Genomic DNA, 20,209 nt, shown 5'->3' on the forward strand with positions numbered 1-20,209 from the left:
CGGTGGACGCCTCGGAGGACGGCGGGCCGCGGGCCGTGCCCGGCGCCTGCTTCTGCCGGGTGCGGCCCAGCCCGCTGCGGAACCCGCGGCTGGTGGCCATGTCGCTGCCGGCGCTGGCGCTGCTGGGGCTGGAGGCGCCCGCGGCCGACCGTGAGGCGGCGGAGGCCGAGGCGGCGCTCTACTTCAGCGGCAACCGGCTGCTGGCGGGCTCGGAGCCGGCGGCGCACTGCTACTGCGGCCACCAGTTCGGCAGCTTCGCGGGGCAGCTGGGCGACGGGGCCGCCATGTACCTGGGCGAGGTGCTGGGCCCGCGGGGCGAGCGCTGGGAGATCCAGCTCAAGGGCGCCGGCCTCACCCCCTTCTCCCGGTAAGGCCCCCCCGCGGGGCGGCCCGGCCCGGGGCCGGCGGTGGCGGAACGGCCCGGCGAAGCTCCGTTTTGGAGGAGCGGCGGCCCGCTGCCCCCGCGCCGAGCCCCCCCCCTGCGCGGCGGGCCGGCTGCGCGGGGGAGAGCGGGGACGGGCGCGGGCTTCCCTGCCCGCTGATCGCGTTAGCGGGGTGCTTTTCCAGCTGGTTTTGTGCCGGGGACCGTCCCCCGAGGCAGAGGTCGCGTCTGAAGCCCTCGCGGTTGGGGTGTTTTCTGTCTCCCCTGCACCAAGTGTAATGCTTAAATGCCGGAGCGGAAGGCGGCGGAGTTTTCCTCTGGAGAATAAGACTAACTGCATCTCCTTCAGGCGCTGCGTTACTCCTGTCCCTGGTTAGCCTCCCCTGAGGTTTTTCCCCCTTTAGGAGGACGCAGACCGTGAGGACAGAGGGGACGGCAGTGTGTCATGGCCACCTGGCTGCTTGCTGCCGTGTTGTCCTCTGGCCTGCGCAAATGGTATCTGAAATGCGGGTGTTTGCTCTGTTTGTGCTCCTGGTCCCTCTGCCTGCTGCCAGCAGTGCCTTTCCTCCATCCTTCCCAGCTGTGGGAGGGAGTGGTGGAAAAGCCCCCAAAATGGCATACTGACCAAACCCCTGCAAGGGATGGGTATCTTCACTAGTCAGTTTAGCCTGCGCTGCTTTACATCTTCAGGTCATTTTCCCCACTTGCATTTCCTGTATTTTCTGTTCCAGCTGTGCACAGGCTGGCTAACACCTTAGTTTCATACGTGTGGTGCTCCGAAGGCCTTCTTCAGGTCTGTGAAGGTTAAGGAAGTCACAGTGAAAATCCCAGATACGGTGGTAGCATTGCAGGTCTGCGCTGGGCAGCAATCCTGCTTGCCTGTGGCTTCTGAAGTGCTGGGAATGTGGGCTGAGAACCACCTGCGCATGTTCCGTTTACTTGATATCTATTAAATGAGCTAGTTTGCTATTTGACGTCCGTTCAGGATTTTTTTAATGCAACTGCCATTCGTGCCCATATTTAGCACCCATTTGTAGATTATTTACCCAGTAAGTTCCAAAATAATACTATTTTTCAAGAGGCATAACCGTAGCCATTTTATTAAGAGGAAACCAGTGACTTATTATGTAATAAAATAGCTAAACTTGTCCTAAATTTTTTAATTTTTTGAAAGACTCTATTGCGTCAGTAAAAACAACAGAGTTAATGATTAGAAGGGATATGTGTAACTGGAAGGTTTATTTTCTTCTGCTATGTGTGGTCTTCATTGCAAGTGTGTTGTGTCCACCTGATTGAACTTTAACAGAAGTTGGAAGGTCCAGCTTTTGTTCTCAGATCTCCCACTACTTAGCTGTGCAACTGTGGACAGAGCATGTCACTTCTAGGCTTTTGTTTCTCCACTGCCATGGGGGAGACAGGAGTTCCTGCCTTTATAGTCTGAAAACTGTCCGTGTCTTCTTGTTGCAGACAAGCTGATGGTCGAAAAGTCCTGCGGTCAAGCATACGGGAGTTCCTGTGCAGTGAGGCTATGTTTCACCTAGGAATACCAACAACGAGGGCCGGAACGTGTGTGACATCCGACTCGAAAGTTGTCCGTGATGTATTTTATGATGGGAATCCAAAAAGTGAAAGGTGTACAGTTGTTCTGAGAATAGCTTCTACGTTTATAAGGTAGAAGCCTATTTTGTTGGGTTCTTTTACTCTTTTAAAGCACAATTTTAAGTGTATTTTCCTAATGGCACCATTTGCATGTTTCTTGTTCTGGAGGCTTGGAACTCTTTTGTCGGACTGTAGGAAGCTGCTCTTCTTGTCCAGCAGGTGGGATGAGCTGGTGTTTTTGCACACGGACAGATAAACACTAAGGATGCTAACCTGGTAGAAAGAAGAACTCAGTTCTGCAGACCTCAGAAGAGATTTTTCATGTTTATGCCTGCACAGAATACATGCTTTTTTTCATATTGGCAGTAGTGGTGGATTATAGCTCTACCCTTAATTTCAGAGTAGTGCTGATGTAGTACACTTGGGTATACTTTCCCTGCCTGAGAACTGTACGAGGTTCCTGCTCTGACACAAAACGTTAGGAGTTGCAGGAAGTTGCATGGCTTATTGTAAGGTAACAGAATATTAGAGGAAGGTGAAGCATAAAGAATATGTGCATGCATGTGTATATATGTGTGCATGCCTGTGTGCACGTATATATTTACATGTGGAAAAATCTTACATGCTTGATGTACAGTCTAGTATTTTAAATAAGTCCTGTTCCTGTATGTTTAGTGAGGACAAGAATTTTTCTATAGAAGTGGTTGTAAGAAGCTTTAACAAGCTGGTCTTCAGTACTGGCTGGGGTCTTGATCTGTCAGTGTAGTTACACGTGGATGTATGCGCTTCCTTGCGTTGAGTCACTGAGCCTCGCTACGTTCAGTGTAGGAGTCTTGCGGGTCTTTTCTCTCAGTCAGTTGAAGGATTGGTGTTAAACTCAAAGAGATGATGTGGTGTTATTGCAACAACAGTTAATGTTTTTACTACATGTAATATCAAATGAAGTTAATAGTATCAGATAATACTAAAACATGTTTGCATTGTTTTAAAACAGATTTGGTTCTTTCGAAATTTTTAAACCTGCTGATGAATACACAGGACGCAAGGGTCCCAGTGTTAACCGAAATGATATTCGAATACAGATGCTTGATTATGTGATCAGCACTTTCTATCCAGAAATCCAGGAGGCTTATTCAGACAACAGTATTCAGAGGAATGCTGCTTTCTTCAAAGAGGTAAGAAAGATCAGGTTCTCTTCATAAATCCATAGCAGTCATCTTCAGGAACTTCATCTGCAAGCACAGATCACTGTAGTCAGTTAAAACCTTGTATCATCCGATTGCCTGAGCTGTTCTTTTCTTTGAAGAAAGTGCTCCTGATAGAACTGCTTATCGATGAAAGCAATGTTGATATCGATCAAATCAGTGAAAGCAGTTTAACCTTCTTAATAACAAATCATGATTTTTCTGCTCTGGGAGAGCTTCCCAAGACTTGTCTCCTTTTGCTGAGAGTGTCTTGCACTATGAGGGGGAATTCTGGCCCTGACTGTCAGATGATGAGTTGATGGTACTTACAACCCCTTGCAAGGCATCGTCTTGCAAAATGCTGAGAACATTAAGTCACTTTCTGTCTCTCATTTTCCAAATTACAAACAGGAATGTTGACTGCAAATCACTTTTAACTTCAGGCTTTAGAATTGAAATGTTTAAAGGCAGTCAAGCCCTGGAAGGGCTTGCCTGAGGAAGTTGCAAAACCTCCACCTTTGGGAACGGTAAGATCAGGTGAGATAAATATGTCTTAGATGTGGCATAGTATTGGGTCATTTTGCAGTGGCCCAGAGGAGAGGCTGGGTGACTTCTGAGAGACCCATTTTCAATTACTGTATAAATTTAGACCTTAACAATTACTGGAGATCTATTAAAAAAAAAATCAGAAAAAAAACCTAAACATAAAAATCAGAACTATAACATCAGTAAATCTAGAATTACTATATTTGTCTTCAAAGTAAAACATAGCTAAATTAATTGGTATCTGCACTTTATCTCCTGAATATACCTTTTGCCTCACTGTTGATATTGTATTGCTATTCTTGACACTGAATTTCTATTACTATATTCCTTTGTCTCAGTGAGCAAAGAAAGAATTTGGGGTAAGGGAATAAGGTGCTTCTCTGTGTTTTAGTGATTAGTAGATAGTAATGCTACCCTTGCAGAAGGGTTCCAATTTGAAAGTACTGGAGAGCTATAATAAAGGCTACTGTTTGGATCACCTGAAGTTCAAATAATGTTACAACCCAAGTAAGAAGTTATAACTAGCCAGTAAACAGAATAATTAAAAATATACCACAGTCTAGTACAGTTGACTAGTCTACGTAAAAGAAGTTGTGGTGCTTTGAAATCTGAACTGATCTGGTAGGGACTGAGAGAATGGCTGCAACATGACGCATGTTCATAACAGACCAATAAGAGGTCAAAAGGCAGGCTTAAGGTCTGACATTCTCCAGGTTTTGTGGGGTTTGAATTTGTGGGGGTTTTGGGGTTGTTTTGGGTTTTTTTTGGTTGGTTGGTTTTGGGGTTTTTTTGTTGTTGTCTGTTCTTTTACTCTAACACAACCTGTGCATACTTGCATTAGTTCTTCAAAAGCAAGCTGTGGCTTGGTCCACCACTGGGTGCCGAAGAGTTTGACTTCTCTGGACAGGCCTTTTGCATTTGAAGGATTGGAGTTGATGAGGAGAACTGTGGCTTGTCACCTGCTGTGCGCATGTCCAGCTCTGTAGTTGATGGCATGTTTACTTTCTGATGGCAGAAAAGTCATGGGACTTGGGGATTTTTGTGGACGTGTGTGTGTGCCCAGTCCTACCTCCTTCTGCTTTTGGCTGTTTTTCCTGGCCCAGTTACTGCTGGTTTCCTCCCCCCAGTACTCGCATCCTTTCCTTATTGCCCCTGTTGCCATTTTTGTTTGTTGTACTCCTCCTGCTTGTGCCTGTCTGCGCTCCGTGCCTGTGCTGGTGTTGCCTCTTCATGTTTTCTCTCCACCTTAGTGCAGACTTCCCATATCTTTCTCCACCTGAAAAGCACCCCAGTCCCTTACCTAATTTGACAAACATGTCCCATCTTTTTTAATAGCGGGGAAGTGCTGTCAGCTCAACTCTTAACATGCTTTATCTCTCTTTTTGCACTGTGGAAGAAACAGGGAAAAAGTACAAGTGATTGCATTTGACAGCACTGTCTAGAAAGCAAACACCATTATCTGTACTGCTCAAATAATTTGTAGGTGTTATTTAAATGAGCATGTCCTTGAGATGGTGCTGTTATTTATATATACACCATACTTGTTTTCTAGTATGGCTAACAGTAGAAAAATGTGATCAAAAATAATAAAGGTCAAAGTGAGTGCAAAGCTGTCTCTTTCTAATCAATGTACCCATCTTTGAGTGGTGCCCAAGCTTTAATTGCTTTCAGGTGTTCCTCATCAGCAGGATTTCTTTTTTACCAGAACACTGACAATGCGTGATGCATTCATACAAAAACATCCAGCAGTCATGAATTGTCTTACTGCTGGAGTGCTTTCATCCTAACTCTGGTGGCCAGGATTTTTTTTATTTTTAAGTTTTACCATCTTCCTGGCACAGAGGCATTGTACAGGGTGTGTCTCCCTTACTGGTTTATGGCATGCCAGTAATCAGTTTTGGACACATGTACCTGGCTGCTGACTGCCCCGTGAAGTGGGGGGGAAATAGGTAAAGTACCTAATATGAGAATACTGTAAAGAGTAGGAAAAAAAAAACAAAGTAGAAACATGGGATTTCAAGGTGAACCAGAAGCTTCTGTTCCAGGCATCATTTGTGGGTTTTACTACCTGTCAGATTATCCCAGGGCAAGATTTTTCTAATTTTTTTTCCTTACCTGACTGCACATGTTTAAAAAATGGAAAATGGAAAAATTCTGGGTTTGAAGACAGAGGCATAAAACTAACATTTCCTCTATTAACTAGATTGGTTTTTAAACCTTAATAAAATACACTTGCACTGCTGCCTGGAGAGAATAGTTGCTTAAAATTTCTGTACATTGGGAAGATGAGTGATTTTTAGCTATGAAAGTAGTTTGGTTTAAAAGTTTTAGCTAATGGCTACATAAAATTTTTACTTGCAGCAATTCAGTAAAGTATTTAGATATACTTAGGCTTATTTAAAAGCCAGGTTAGCTTCCTGAATTTTAGATTCCATAGGGCATATCTAGTGGTAATTGACAGGTGGGCTAATTTAATTAAATAACTGGAACTACCTTAAAATACTGCAGTATTTATTTGAAGAATGGGGCACATGCAGTGACTGCAGTCAAGGATTCTATAACAATAACTCTTAGTTAAGTAATGGAAAAACTCTGGTGGAGCATGGATTCAGTGAAGAATTAAGAATTCTTGAAGAATTTAAATTAAGCATTTAAATAAAATTGTCATTCTTGGAAGATTTTTACTTAACCTTGTAGCTTTTTTCCACTCTCAGCAAACTGAGGGAAGTGCTTGTCAGTGGTAAAACTCGTTAGCAGGGAATAATTTTTTTGTGTAAACCACTTAACCTTCCTGTAAATCACTCCTATATACCCATTAAACCAAAAGACTAACTTAACATTGGGCTTTGTTGCATATAGTTAATTTTATTCCTTAGACTTCGCTTATGTTTTCTCCTGCCTGTAGTTAAAGGGTCTTTAAAACTAGTAGTAAACAAAAGAATATATTTGTATAATAACTAGAATAGCACGCAAGTCTGGTGTCAAACAGTTTACCTTATTTCAGCCCTCTGCCTCCCTCCAGTATGTTTTAAAGCTGTCCAGTTGACTTGCAAGTCAAGCACGGAAGGAAGGAGGAGGAGGCAAACAGGGCAGGGCAAGAAACGGGGCAGTTACTAACAGGAAGAGAGAGGCAAGCTGTCCTTCAAGATCTTTGTGTGTATGGCATACTGCCAGAATCTGCTTCCATCGGAGCTGTAGAAACATCAGTTCAGACTAGGAAATGCTGGGAAATACATGAATGTATTGGAAATACATTGTGTTGAAAAAGAAAGAAAAAAAAATTTCTCTTTCAGATAACAAAACGGACAGCGAGATTGGTTGCTGAATGGCAGTGTGTTGGGTTTTGTCATGGTGTGCTGAATACAGATAATATGAGCATAGTTGGACTAACCATTGACTACGGCCCTTTTGGATTTATGGACAGGTCAGTGTGGCATCATTATTTGAAATGTGCGTATGTATTTGCTATGGAGAACAATCCTGATGTTCACGATTGTTTTAATATTTTAACTCTAAAGTAGATTTATGAACTCTCTTTATGGCAAAGTAGATTGTTAGTTCTAGTTGTCCTGTAATTCTTCTTTTCAGCTTCTTTTTAACTGTATTCACAACATCTCTAACTGTTAGACTGTTCTTGTAGCCTTTGGGGTTTCTCAGTGTTGGAGAGGGCAGGAAACTATGTAATGAGGTAACTTTGGGAAAAGAATCCAGAAGGAGTGTTCCCTTTTGAATTTTTTAGTTTTCTAGAGGAGACTTAAATGGGAAAAAATAATACTTCTCACAGTACTGGTGTCCAGATAACTGGAAGAATGCTAACTATTTCTTCATTTGTAGATATGACCCTGAGCACATTTGCAATGGTTCTGATAATACAGGGCGCTATGCTTATAACAAGCAGCCAGAGATTTGCAAGTGGAACCTGGGGAAGCTTGCTGAAGCTCTAGTTCCAGAGCTGCCCTTGGAAATAAGTGAACTCATCCTAGAAGAGGAATATGATGCAGAATTTGAGAAACATTATTTGCAGAAGATGAGGAAGAAACTAGGCCTAATCCAGCTGGAATTAGAAGAAGATAGTAAGCTGATGTCTGAACTCCTCGAAACTATGCATCTCACAGGTTGGTGAAGACCACAGAAGGTTATTATTTAATAGCCCATCAGTATCTATAATCAACCCGAAATGTAGTTTATATCTTGACCTTACAAGAAAGCAGCCTTGCGTAACTACATTGTCATCTGAGAGAAGAACAAAAGACTGAAAAATAATTATTTTCTTGTGAACTGTGGGGCAGTTGTTGCCTTATACAGGACTCCCCTATCTCACATCGGCACCCTCGCTGAGGGAGCAGTTTATTTGCCTCTTTAGAGTGGTGACCTGTATACTGCTGTGGGGGGGGGAGTTAGGAAGGAGGTATGGGACTTGTTTTCCTGCTGATTTATTGGTTGCATTACTCATAGAATTCACTTTTTCAGGTGGAGACTTCACAAATATTTTCTACTTATTGAGTTCATTCTCAGTAGACTCCGATCCATCAAAATTGGAGGATTTCTTAGATGAGCTTACAAGTCAGTGTGCTTCTGTGGAAGAACTGAAAGTTGCTTTCAAACCGCAGATGGATCCAAGGTAATACTCTTCTTTACTTAAATGCTTTTGGCCTGTGCTTTTAGTTTCACTATAACCATAATGAACTCTGCATGCTGTGTAATATTTGACTAATTTTAAATTTGGAAATCTCACTGTTAAGTAGATGCATCATGATCTACAGCAGTGGAATTTCTTGTGTATTTTGTGACTGGTGAATGCTCAGCAGTGACTTGCAGCAGTTGGCTCTTGGGCTAAAGCTGTCTGAGCTTTTGTTTGGTTCTTTTTTTTTTTTCTCTCCCCTGTCTCTGCTGACTAAGGCTGTGAGAGTGCCAGATAGTGAAGTGATACAGAAATATTTTATAGAAGAAATGGATTTGAACAGTAATGCTACTGTGTTCTGCCAATGTACTGTCTGCAAATAATGAGTTTCAGCCACCAATGTTCTAGGCTAAGTATAACCTAAATGGACACTTCAGGCTCTGAAAACTGTGGTGCTGTCCATGTCCCATTTGATGGGCCATGTTCTCCAGTCCAGCTACTCTGGGCGCGGAAAAATAGTAAGTTTTGTTCAACTGCTGCTTACAACAGTGACTGCAGCAGTTTTTTGCTTTTTGGAGCGGTGGAAAACGGAATGAGTGTGATCCATTAATTTGTCACTTTTTTTCCTAGCATTTTCCCAGATGGGGGGAAAAAAAATTTAAGTGGGGGTATTTTGGATACGTTTTTTCCCCTCTCTCGGTTTAATAAGTGTTCCGTGAAGATAACTAACTTACCAAATTCTTCAGCTTTTTCTGTGTGTTGATGTCACAGTTCACAATTTGCAGAAGGTAGGGAGTTAAGAAAATGGTCTGGTGTGAAACTTGTTCATACAAGTTTGGTGTTATGCCAAGATGGTTGGCTGTAGCCTTTTATCATTTTGGAGGTATTACTGGTTATTTAAGTTTTTGTGATGATACACTAAAATGAAAGGCAAAGAAATTAAGGTGGTGGATAGTGCTTATTTAATTGGTTGAGATTTCAGCTACTTTGAAATTGTAGGCAGATATCATGCAATATGAAGATAACTCGTGTGATAGAGATGAGAATTTTTTTTAAACACTGCATTCAGTCTTGGAGGAATGTGAAAAGTAGCTATAAATCATGATATGGATATAAAGCTTTGGAGGGGAATAGTACTGTGTTAAAGTAAGTGCATAACTGATTTTTTTTTATCACAGCACTTGGATATTATACAGGTGGGCATGCCAGATGCATGAATCAGATTTGGATAGTACTTTATATAAACTCATAAATCAAAGCACCTAGGTTATCTCTGCTTACTAAAAGTAGGAAAATCTGATATAAAGAGTTGTCTGTTTTGAGGACAGGGAATAATGTTTCTTTTCTCCTTTGTTCATAAATGCATTCATAGAAGGAAATGAAAATACTTAGTTTATTTTGATAAACTGCAACTTACACTCTTTGGTTTTTTATTTTACTTTATGCTGTACTGCAGTTATTAATGCAGGAAAAATAAAAGTTAGCTAACACAGTATTGAAAAATAAGGTGAAGCTACTGTACAACACCAGCTAACACAGTCAAATGTAAAAAGATACAACCCTAGTCAAACTCACAGCAAAACAGCTGGGATACTGCTAGGTATTTATTAGAGCAAAGCAGTTCTCGTTCTTTGATTCAGACTGGCTAACTAAAAAAATTTAAATAAGCAAACTGTTGTCTCATGTGACCTAAGTGAGGTATCTTTCCCCATATCATTCAGGTTTTTATTAGTACTGGTAAGATTAGTAGTGTTAGATCCTTATTCTGCATGCTGTTACAGTATTAAAGTTAGGAAAAGAAACTAAAAAAAAAACCCCAAACTATGGATTCTGTATTATCTTGATATGTAAGTAAGATCGAACTCCTTATTTCAAATTCCTTTCAAAGTTCCCAGGGTATTTTGATGAGAATTGTACATCTAAACCCAACTGTTAATTCTGAAAATCTACTGTCTGCACTGTATGTACCACAGGAATTTGAATAAATGCACTGAATAAGGGGGAAGGAACAGTAAAATTAGCATAACTTATAATAAAAAATTGTTCTGTTAATTATGAATTACTGTTATTTAACCTCTCTAGTGAAATCATAGGTTATTGTGAATGTTTTCATATCTACTTTATGGTTGCAAAAAGATGGTTCTTGACAGGCAGCTCAACTTTAATGTGTTTGTTCCTTTTGTTCCCAGACAACTGTCAATGATGCTAATGTTGGCTCAGTCTAATCCTCAGCTGTTTGCATTAATTGGAACAAAAGCTAATATAAATAAAGAATTAGAACGCATTGAACAATTCTCTAAACTGCAGCAGTTAACAGCAGCTGATTTACTCAGCAGAAATAAGAGACACTGGAAAGAATGGCTGGAGAAATACAGGTAAGGTTTCTCAGTATTCATAGCTGTGTATTTTATTTCTGCATTTTATTTGAGAACAATGTGCCTGTCTCACGAAAAAAACCCTGTCGCAAAGTATATAGACTGGGAGGGACGTGGGGGGCATGCAACTCAGAATATTAACTACTGCCAAGATCAGCATCTCTGTTGCTGTGAAAGTTCAAGGGCATCTTTGTATTTTGTTTACTAGATTTGGGGGAGGCGTGGGGGTATAGAAATCACCTAGCATCAAATCTAGTATTAAAAGTGCTTCAAGAATGTTGATGTGGATTCTAGCAGAGCCTAATTTCAGTTGTGAGCTTTTAAGTGCTCAGTAACTACTATTTTATCCTTTTAAATTTTTTTTTCTGAAAGAAAAATCTATGTATTAATACAGAAAGCAAGTAGAAGTATTCTTAATCAAAGACTAACTGTAAAAGAAATCATGGCCAGGAAAAAAATGTCCAGACTATTCTAATAGGCATAAATTAAAAACCTAAAAACTTAGTGTTAGCAGGAGATTTTTTTATAAAGAAAACCCCTTAGCAGAGCATTAGTTGTTTCTGCTGTGTGGATTAGACAGGACTCCTTTCCTCACATGGCTGCCTGTGATCTTGTTCTCCAGTGGGGCTGAGAGTTTTAGCAGGTGTTTCTGTTAAAAGGTAGATCAAACTGCCTCAGCTGTATTGCATCCCTTTACTTTTCTCAGACCATCAAACGCTTTAGCCAATAAACAAGTGTAGAAATACTTAAAAGACAAGATCTGAATGTGATGAGTTTTGCAGAGCAATGCAGGACAGGCCGTGCACTGGTGTCTCAGTCTGACTTCTCCGAGAATATGCAAGGTGTGCCACTTCCTTGAGCCTTGTGAGGACCTGCTGACGGTCTGTAATGCTGCTTTTAAATGAAGTGGCGTTTTGTATTTTGTTGTGCTGTATTTTATAAACTGAGAGGATTATAGGTGATGTGGTATTTATTAAGAACTGTGAACTAAGGATCTCAAGGCAAGGAGACATGTCAGCTCTTACATGTGATTCTTGATCCAAACCAGTTGTTTTCACTTGCTTAATTTCAGAGTCCGTTTGCAAAAAGAAATAGAAAGTGTTAGTGATGCTGATGCCTGGAACACTGACCGTGTGAAGGTTATGAATTCAAACAATCCAAAATATATCTTGAGAAATTATATTGCCCAGAATGCCATAGAAGCAGCTGAAAATGGGGATTTCTCAGAGGTATGCTATTACTACTTAATATCTCTCTAGGTTTGTGTGGATGTGTAGTGGTGCTGTTGATAACTGACATTATGCTAGGAGAGATTCACTCTGGCATCTCAGGCAGTAAGGGGGCTGGGAATTTACTGTACAGAAGGTCTGTATCGTTTTTGAGGGAGCTGTAATTTTAATGACTGCAGAACAAAGAAAGGAATGGAAAACCTCAATCTGAACTTCATCAGCTTTTGTAGGCTGATCCCAGGACAAGACACTTAACCCTGCTTTTACTGTCTTCAGAGTGGTGTTCACCTTGGGAGGCAGTTGGGGATTATTTCATACTTGTTCCTTGCTGTGCTAAGTGTTGTCTTTTAAAACTTAATAGCTCTTACCTGTGGAGTTCAGCATGTAGATTTTTACATGCAGAATATGGGAAAATTAATTTATTTCGAGAAATGGCATAAGAACTTGTATTTTATACTTGCATTTCAAGTTATTTGAGCTTGAGTTCCATACAGATACAAACTCAGCCAGTTATGATTTTACAGTTTTCAGCTTATTTGATATGCATATTGTTCATATATTTAATACTTGGTTTCTCTGCAGTTCGTGTATTAAATAAAATATACTCGATCATTATTTGGTGTGAGGTTCTTCTCTACATCATTTTGCCTTTACTTTCTAAATTCACATGATTATGCTATGTTTTCTCTGTAGGTAAGAAATGTACTGAAACTCTTGGAGAATCCATTCCAAGAAGCAGAAGGTCTCAGGGAGGTAAAAGAAGATGCAGAAGAAGAGGGAGCAACTGCTACAGCAGCTGCTTGTGCTCAGGAGACCAGAAGCAGACTACCATATTGCAGTAAACCTCCACTGTGGGCTTCAGAGCTCTGCGTTACATGATCTTCATAACTGCCTTGTTTTGTTTTTTGCTGTAAACTGAAGACTCTGATCCTCCTTCAGCAGCGAAGAATTCAGCAAGGCAAACATCGAAGTGCTATTAAGTTATTGAAACAACCCTACATTTGGATGCATCTGTAACAGTCTTCAGCTGTGCTTAATTTGAAGCAATCATGGATCATTGGAACAAACCCATGACAGTTGACAGTCCATATACATCAGTAATTTACATGTTTTGAGACTGAAAGTCTTGTCTTTATTTATACCACACTGCAGGTAGAAAGCAATATTTTATGTTGAGGCAGGCTGAATTTTGAACATCCAAATGGAGTTGTTATTATGTGAAGACAAAAATAGCAAGTCGGGAATCTGATCTGTTTTTGTCTGATGTCTTAACTAATAGTACTTCTAACATTTATTTACTGCTTTCTTTATGCAGGGACTTTTAGTCCTCTTTAATGGAGGAACAGATTCAGTGTTGCTTGTTTGAAGCTATGTTTCATTTAATTAAGTAGTTCATTTCTTGTGAACCTTCAGATTGATATTTAATCATTATCTATTTTCAGAGAATTTGTGCAGGCTAGGGTTTGGGGCAAGCAATTGATTTTTTTTTTTTTAAGAGCAGAATTAAGGGAGCCTATATACATTTGCACTTGAAAATCTTGGTGGTAAAGTTTATTCAGGTTCAGTATGTTTGCATACAACACATGTAAATATTTACTAAAATCATGGGTGGTCTGTAAGCCAATTGACTGGGGCAAGGTCAGTTAGCCAGATTGGTGTGAACCTTAAACTATCCCAATACTCAAGTCCAGGTTCATTGTCTATTTATTTGTGTGCTCTTAGCAGAGTGTCCTTGTACGAGAAGCATGCAGGTGGGGTACCTGTTTGTTCACGCTGGTCAGTGGGATTCTTCCATTCCCACTCTGGTCTTGAACCATTTAGTTTGCTTCCACGGTCTTTGAGAATCTGTATGCTGAAAGTTGCCGTTCAGGAACATGCTGTTTGAGCTTGTGTAGAAGATAATAGAGGATATAGGAGGAGCATGGGAGCTGACTTGCACTATTGATAGTGTTTCAGTTGAGGTTTCAGGGGAAAGTTGGTTGCCATTATTGCCACATCAGCAAAAAAAAAAAAGCTGTTCCATAGTTATTACTTAGCTTTCTGAACTGCTTTCTAAAGGACCCTAGTACTAGTTCAGATGCCTGAAATCTTCGGAAAAGTTTGGTTTAACGCAGAGGTTTCTCTTTTCCAAAGAGACCATCGTCTTACACTGTGAGTTTAAGTGTACTCTAGTAAATTCTTCCTCCACTCCTGTGTGAGCTTGGTATTAGCTCAGGTTGAATTGTGCTCTTTTAAGTCTTCCTCAAAATACAAGCTATCAAATACCAGAACAGTTGGGCTACTGCTTATAAATCTCTACTAATAATCAATTTGTCTTCCTTGCTGCCACAGTAAATAGGTGATGCTTTGAATGTAAACATTCATTCTGTCTTGCCTTTGACCTGGAGAAACTGATGCCAAATAATGATTTGTGACAAACTGGAATCTCTGACAAACGTGGCACTTTCTGTGTTGTTTTGGAGTCCTTGCAGAAAAGGAAAAACTTGAAGGTGTATTTACCTAGTCCATGGAAGAATGGTGTCGTTGAAAGAGGAAGTACCTTGAAGAAGTGGACAACAAGTAATGCTAGCCGGTACAGCTGGTTGTCTTCTAGAAATAATCCATTCTTGTAGGAGTTTGAGACTTTCATCAGGGATTACCCTTCCTCTGAACTTGGGGGTACTGGAACCAAACCATTTAATGGAAACTTCAACAGAAGGTCAATGCTGGGTAAAAAGGACTGCACCGGGGAAGGGAAGTGTGCTGGCAGTTTGAAAGATGCTTCAAACATACCCCTGACAAATTTGCAGAACCAGTGGTCTCTTATGGTGTGTCTGGTCCAGAAGGGAGTAATGGGGGGGAAGTTGCTCCAAGCTGATCAACATAACTCGGTGCTGATTTTGTTTCTGAATTTTGGGAGGCAGAGGGGAATAGTGTTTTGGAGGAACCCTGCCCAAGCTTTTGGCACAACAGAATGATCTAAAAAGTAATGATTTTACACCATACCTAAGGGATCAAGTATTTTAATGGCATTCTGATATAAATTTGGGGGGGTTGAGTAGATCTCTACTAATAATGGTATGAAGGAGGAGAATGGTATTATAACCATGTGTTTGGACATAGGAGAACTCGAATTAACTACCAAATTATTTTGCATATAAAGATACAAATTATTTTGCACCTATGATGCCAAAATCATGGAGAGAGAGAGATACTTTGAAATAATTTGCTAGCAGTTTTGTCCTTAAAAAGGGAAATTGAATGTAACAGTGAGGAATGAAAATGTGGTGGTGGTTCCTGCTAAATACATTATTTGCTTACATACAGATCAAGTGCAAGAGGTCTAGAAAGCTTGAAATGATGAATGCAGACCCTTGGTGTGGCTGCTTTGGTGTGCCAGTCGGTAAAGTTACATTTGTAATAGATGCAATATGTTTGCCAACGGATAGAAGAAATACTAAAGAGGGTATTCACATAGTCTAACTGCGCTGATATTCAACTGCTCAGTTTCTCAGTGCAAGCAATAAAATCGATGCTTTGTATTTGAAGAAGTGTGATGGTCAGAAGCCAAGTGGAATGCTTGTGCTCTTCAGTACTCTCATTTCAAAAGGTGGGTAGTAGTTCCAGCTCTGATGATAGTGAGTTTCTTCTGTTCTTGTTCCTGGAGCAGTGTGGAAGCAGGAGGTTGTTCCGGACAGTTAGACCAAATTTTGTCCAGGTAAAAACTTTATCTCTTAGCTCAGTTCTTCAGAGAAAAGGGAATACACCTTGTAACATTTGGGAGTCTAAATACTTGAATCATAAATTGCTTCTTGATTTTTTTTACAGCTTGTATTTGCAGTAGGTAAACCTGAAAATAAATAATGTTTCTTATTGGTCAAATATTCTCCTTGTTTAAAAGCCATGAACTTGTGCTCAAAATGAATTCGTGACTCTTGACATCAACAGCTTTCTGTGGAAACACCTTGATTAGACTTAGTCTGTGGCTATACAGCCTGAACTACTCTTGCATAAAAGCAAGTGGTACCCAGATTACAAAACTGAAATAGGAGGCTGTTGGAGACATGTCTCCGGGTAGTCTCACATAGCAGTGGGACTCCTCTCATGACTTTGTAAGATTTCACCATAACTGCTTCATGAGCTTGTAAATCTACAATTCCTGAATGTTTTACTGTCAGCTCTCACTTTGGAATGTTTTATGGGTTGGGGTTTGAGGGGGGTTGGTTGGTTGTTCGTTGTTGTTTTTCCCAAACAAGTGCTATGTCTTTGATTCTTTTATTAAAAAAATTAAAAATGCAATTTTAATATTCTTGTTCATGCCTGTTTCCTGAAAGAGTTTTGCTGTTAACCATACTGTTCGCAGACTTCATTTCTTTAGCAGTATTTGCTCTGTGTTAAAATCAGATGGCCAGGTCGTATCACAGAAACCTTACTTTGTATTTTTTGCAGTGTTTTCTGAGGAATTATCACAGGTACGGTCTCCTGCTTTGCCAGCAATTCTGGTAGTATGCTTGGAGCAAGGTAAGGACCCTCACCTTTTTCAAAGAGAAACCTCCCTCTTAGTTACTTGGCTGTAAGACCTATGCTGATACCTCTTTAATTCCAGTGATGTAAGGAAGAATAAAACCCACCACCTGATGTCAACAGATACAGGATGTGATTTTAAACTCTGCTCACAGAAATAGGCCTTTGGGTAGTAAGTGAAGATGCATTTTGGTTAAGTTTATTTAAACTGGATTGAGTAGTTTGTGCAGATTTTTTTTTTTCCAGAGATCTCAGTGATATCTTAGAGAATGGGACTCTTCAGAGTGGGAAAACATCTAGTATAGAGCATGTTGGATGAGATGAGGTGGATGCCCTGGCATGTGGCCCTGTTGCAGATGAGGAAATAGTGTATCAGGATCTAGCCATCTGTAAATTGGCTCTGCAGTGTTTAGGGCTGCCTCCTGCTCCTGCAGCCTGTGAGTACAGGGGACTTCCCTGTGAGCTGTGGGGGCCCACAGGCTCAGGAAGGAATTCTTTGGTGAGGATCACTCTCCACTTACTCCACAGCTAGTTACGGGCAGAGCCAAGGGGTTTATGTAGTCCCACACTTGGCTTTAAACCAAAACCTCATTAATGTTACGTCAGCTGTTTTAACTGATTACTTGTGGTGTTTATGGCTTCCTTGAGTAAAGCTTTGCCTTTTCCTTGGGGGGGGGGGGGCAGAGAAAGGAGAAATGTGGGTTTGAAGGGGAGAGATACTTGTACTGGCAGCCAGAGGAGCGATGGTGTGTACTTGTTCTGAGCCCTGGTGGTGTAGTAAAAAACTGGTTCTGGTCAGAGTAGCACAGACTATGTGTGGTGTTGCATAGGAGAGGCAGAGAGAACTGGGTTTCTTCAGCCTGAGGAGAAGGCTAAGGAGAAATGCCTTGCTGTCTACAGCAGCTACTGGGAGAGTGTAGAGAAGGCAGAGGCAGACTCTTCTCAAGGGAGCACGGTAATAGGATGAGAGGCAATGAACAGAGTTGCAACATGGGAAACTGAGCAGATACAGTATTTTTTCCACCATAAGGGCAGCTAAACTTTGAAACAAGTTGCTCAGAGGTGGTAGCATCTCAATCCTTGGTGATCCTCAAAATGTCGCTAGAGGAGGCTGCTCAGGGCCTTGTCCAGTTGGACCTGCGTTAAGCAGGGATTGGACTAGATGACTTCAGAGATGCTGGCCAACCTGTGTTACTCTGTGACTGGCTTAGTGCAGTTCAGTGCAGGGGTTCTTACCTTTTGGAAGATCTCACCTGGGGACACTGGCAGCAGCTGATTGCCCTCTGGGGCCTTGAATGCTACAGCAGGTTCAGAGGAGTTTGTTAGCTGGAGTTCTGCATGGCTCTTCATTTGTGCTGTGCTTGGCCACCCAGATCCTCACGCAGTGGGATTTGTTTGCTTGCAGACTAGGTCAATTTAGAAAGGGGACAGATTATAGTCTTTGCAAGTAAATTGGAGGAGGTGGAAAAGTGCTTTTTAGGTGATACTAAAAGTAATGAGTAATTTGTTCTGCTGATCAATTTGGAGTGTTGAGAAACATCTTGAGGTATTGCTCGAGTGCTACTCAGCTCTGACGTAGCTCGCTTTTCCACCCAAATACAGTTGTGGCTCCTCAGGGTGCTTCAGCTGGGGTCAGTCTCCACACTCCAAAGTATCTGTTGAACAGGGTTGTTTCTGGTATTCTGTATTTCAGTTTATTTGTCTGTGATGGAGGTCGGTTTAGGCCAAACCTGCTGCTTGTCCCTTTGCATGGAGTGTATCCAAGCAAAGGGCTGAGGCAACCCGTAGGGTCCACTGAAAGAGCAAATTCGGGCCTGTTATCCTGAATTTGCTTTGTCAGATCCATGCTTCACAGATTTGAGTGTGTATCTCCATACGGTGTCCTTCATTAGATCACACACCACCACACACTCAGTCTGCTCAGTTATGCTAGATTGTGTTCAAGCAGCCACAATGCCCTTCCTTAGCAGACCCTTCAGCTCTGTTACACAGATGGCAGCTTTACCTCTGACCAGAGTCAATACGAGACAGGTAGAGGCAGTAACTGCCACTTGCCCCTCCAGAGCCAGGTGATAGTTGAGGGTAATAGATGTAAACCCAACAGGAGGGTTTCACAATGCTATCACATCTAGTATAAGATCATACAGTCGAGGCTACATTCTAAATAATGCAACCAATACCTATGTTACATCTTCTTTTCATATGGCTTTATGCTTCATGCATTTACAGTGGGAGGTTTTTTTGTGTGCAGTGGCAGTTCTCAGTTGCTCTCAACTGTATAAAAATGTTGTGTTTGGTCCTCCCCCCCGCACCCTTAGCACCTCTATTCTCCCCCACCCCCAAATCAGCCTTACAACTGGTGGATGCAGCTGCCCTCTGACCTGTGACAGGTACCATGGCACATACATCAAAGGACACAAGGGGTAGTGATAAACTTCCAGACAGGCGTGCGTATAGACTGCCTCTTCTTCTGTGCGTAATAAATAACCAATCATGCAGTTTTTATAGCAACTGCCTAATTAACAGGGGAGCAGAAACCCAAGGGGGAAAGTCATGCTTATCTGTCTCTGTAGCCAAGGCATGCCAAAACTCTGAAGCTCTGTAATGTTCCTTTCCTCCCCCTGCTGCTGTTCTGGCTGGGTGAGGACAGCGCTGCAGCACTGCAGAGCTCTTGCTAAATCAGTGTGTTCAGCAGGTAAACCCAGGGGTGAGATTTACTGATACTTTGTGCACATATAAGCATAAACATTTTTAGTAGGCTAAGTTGACCTACAAAGCTTATTTCATGTGTTTTCTATTCTGGAGTTGATTTTTTTAAAAAAAGAAGTAGACAGTACAGTAGAACAACAGACATTTAAATAGCATTTGCTTCCATTTTTCTTTTTTTTTTTAAAAAAAAAAAGGTTGCACAAAGAAAGATTAATACTATTACCATTTTTCAGGTGGAGAATCTAAAGCACTGAGAGATTGATTTCACTGATGATGGCAAAGCTGTGCTGGCTCCAGGCCTGGCTGGTGACTGAGCAGGTTTTCCATCCCCTGAGCAGCAACCTGTTGTGGTGAGTGAGCTGTGCACAGAAATGAAAAGGACCCTGGGTTGATGTTGTGGGCAGGGGTGGGGGTCAAAGGCAGCTTCTACCTCCTCAGCCATGACGGTCCAAGCAGCTGCGTAGGGATGCTGGCTGGCTGCGTGGGTGCTTCTGTCTGGTCCTCTGCCTTTCCTCAGTGGCTGTCAGACAGGAAACCTCGTATCTGAAATGTTCTTTTTGTGAGTTAACGAATTCAGCGCTAAGACTGGCATTACAACACTCCTGTTTTGTGAACTGGCTGCTCCCCTCTGTTCTCTCCGGCCACAGCCAAAAAACAAAAGGTGATCGATCCACCTTTAAGTCTTCCCAGAATTGGAAACAGCAGATCCTCCATCACTCAAATCCATATGAAGCCAGGGCAAAAGAAGATCAAGGAGGGAACACCCTTCAGCTGCCTCTGACAGGCCCCATACACTGGCAGTTGTGTAGGTCCTTCACCCTTCTGCCTTTAATTAGGAGTTACCAGTGCCAAGGTGTGGATCAAAATTCTGATTTGTAGATGTTTCTGGATGACTTTCAGTCCACTGCACTCAAAAGTTTTAGTGTGCAGAAAAGCAGAGAGCTACTAAAACCGTTTCTATACTGAAGTGCTCATGCAACACCACAAAGTTGAAAATATGCATTGGTTTTTCTAGTTAGAGGTCACTCTTGGTATTTCCTAACTCCCTTTCTAAACAAGCA

At 41.6% G+C, this 20,209-nt stretch overlaps 1 protein-coding gene and 1 long non-coding RNA gene across 5 annotated transcripts; both read left to right on the plus strand.

Annotated features, from left to right (window-relative positions):
• Nucleotides 1-83: 83 nt before the first annotated feature.
• LOC104840378 (selenoprotein O) lies at nt 84-13,423 on the plus strand. Of its 4 annotated transcripts, none has more exons than XM_010581276.1 (9): nt 84-367; nt 1,850-2,053; nt 2,976-3,156; nt 7,005-7,135; nt 7,546-7,826; nt 8,182-8,332; nt 10,522-10,707; nt 11,780-11,936; nt 12,630-13,423. In XM_010581276.1, exons 1-9 carry the CDS (start codon nt 99-101, stop codon nt 12,813-12,815), a joined length of 1,746 nt encoding a protein of 581 aa, XP_010579578.1. In that variant the 5' UTR covers nt 84-98; the 3' UTR covers nt 12,816-13,423. The 4 variants fall into 4 exon arrangements, with proteins under 4 accessions (XP_010579578.1, XP_010579576.1, XP_010579575.1 ...); XM_010581274.1 differs by lacking the exon at nt 84-367 and adding an exon at nt 410-1,175; XM_010581273.1 differs by lacking the exon at nt 84-367 and adding an exon at nt 410-877 and having other exon boundaries at nt 1,073-2,053.
• Nucleotides 13,424-14,832: 1,409 nt separating this feature from the next.
• On the plus strand, nt 14,833-19,492 carry LOC104840379. The gene is made up of 3 exons (XR_775259.1): nt 14,833-15,525; nt 16,365-16,436; nt 19,382-19,492. It is a non-coding gene; the product is annotated as an uncharacterized LOC104840379 (long non-coding RNA).
• The last annotated feature ends 717 nt before the right edge of the window (nt 19,493-20,209 follow it).

This window comes from Haliaeetus leucocephalus, unplaced genomic scaffold (assembly GCF_000737465.1).
Source record: "Haliaeetus leucocephalus isolate CR32 unplaced genomic scaffold, Haliaeetus_leucocephalus-4.0 Scaffold763, whole genome shotgun sequence".
NCBI lineage: Eukaryota > Metazoa > Chordata > Aves > Accipitriformes > Accipitridae > Haliaeetus > Haliaeetus leucocephalus.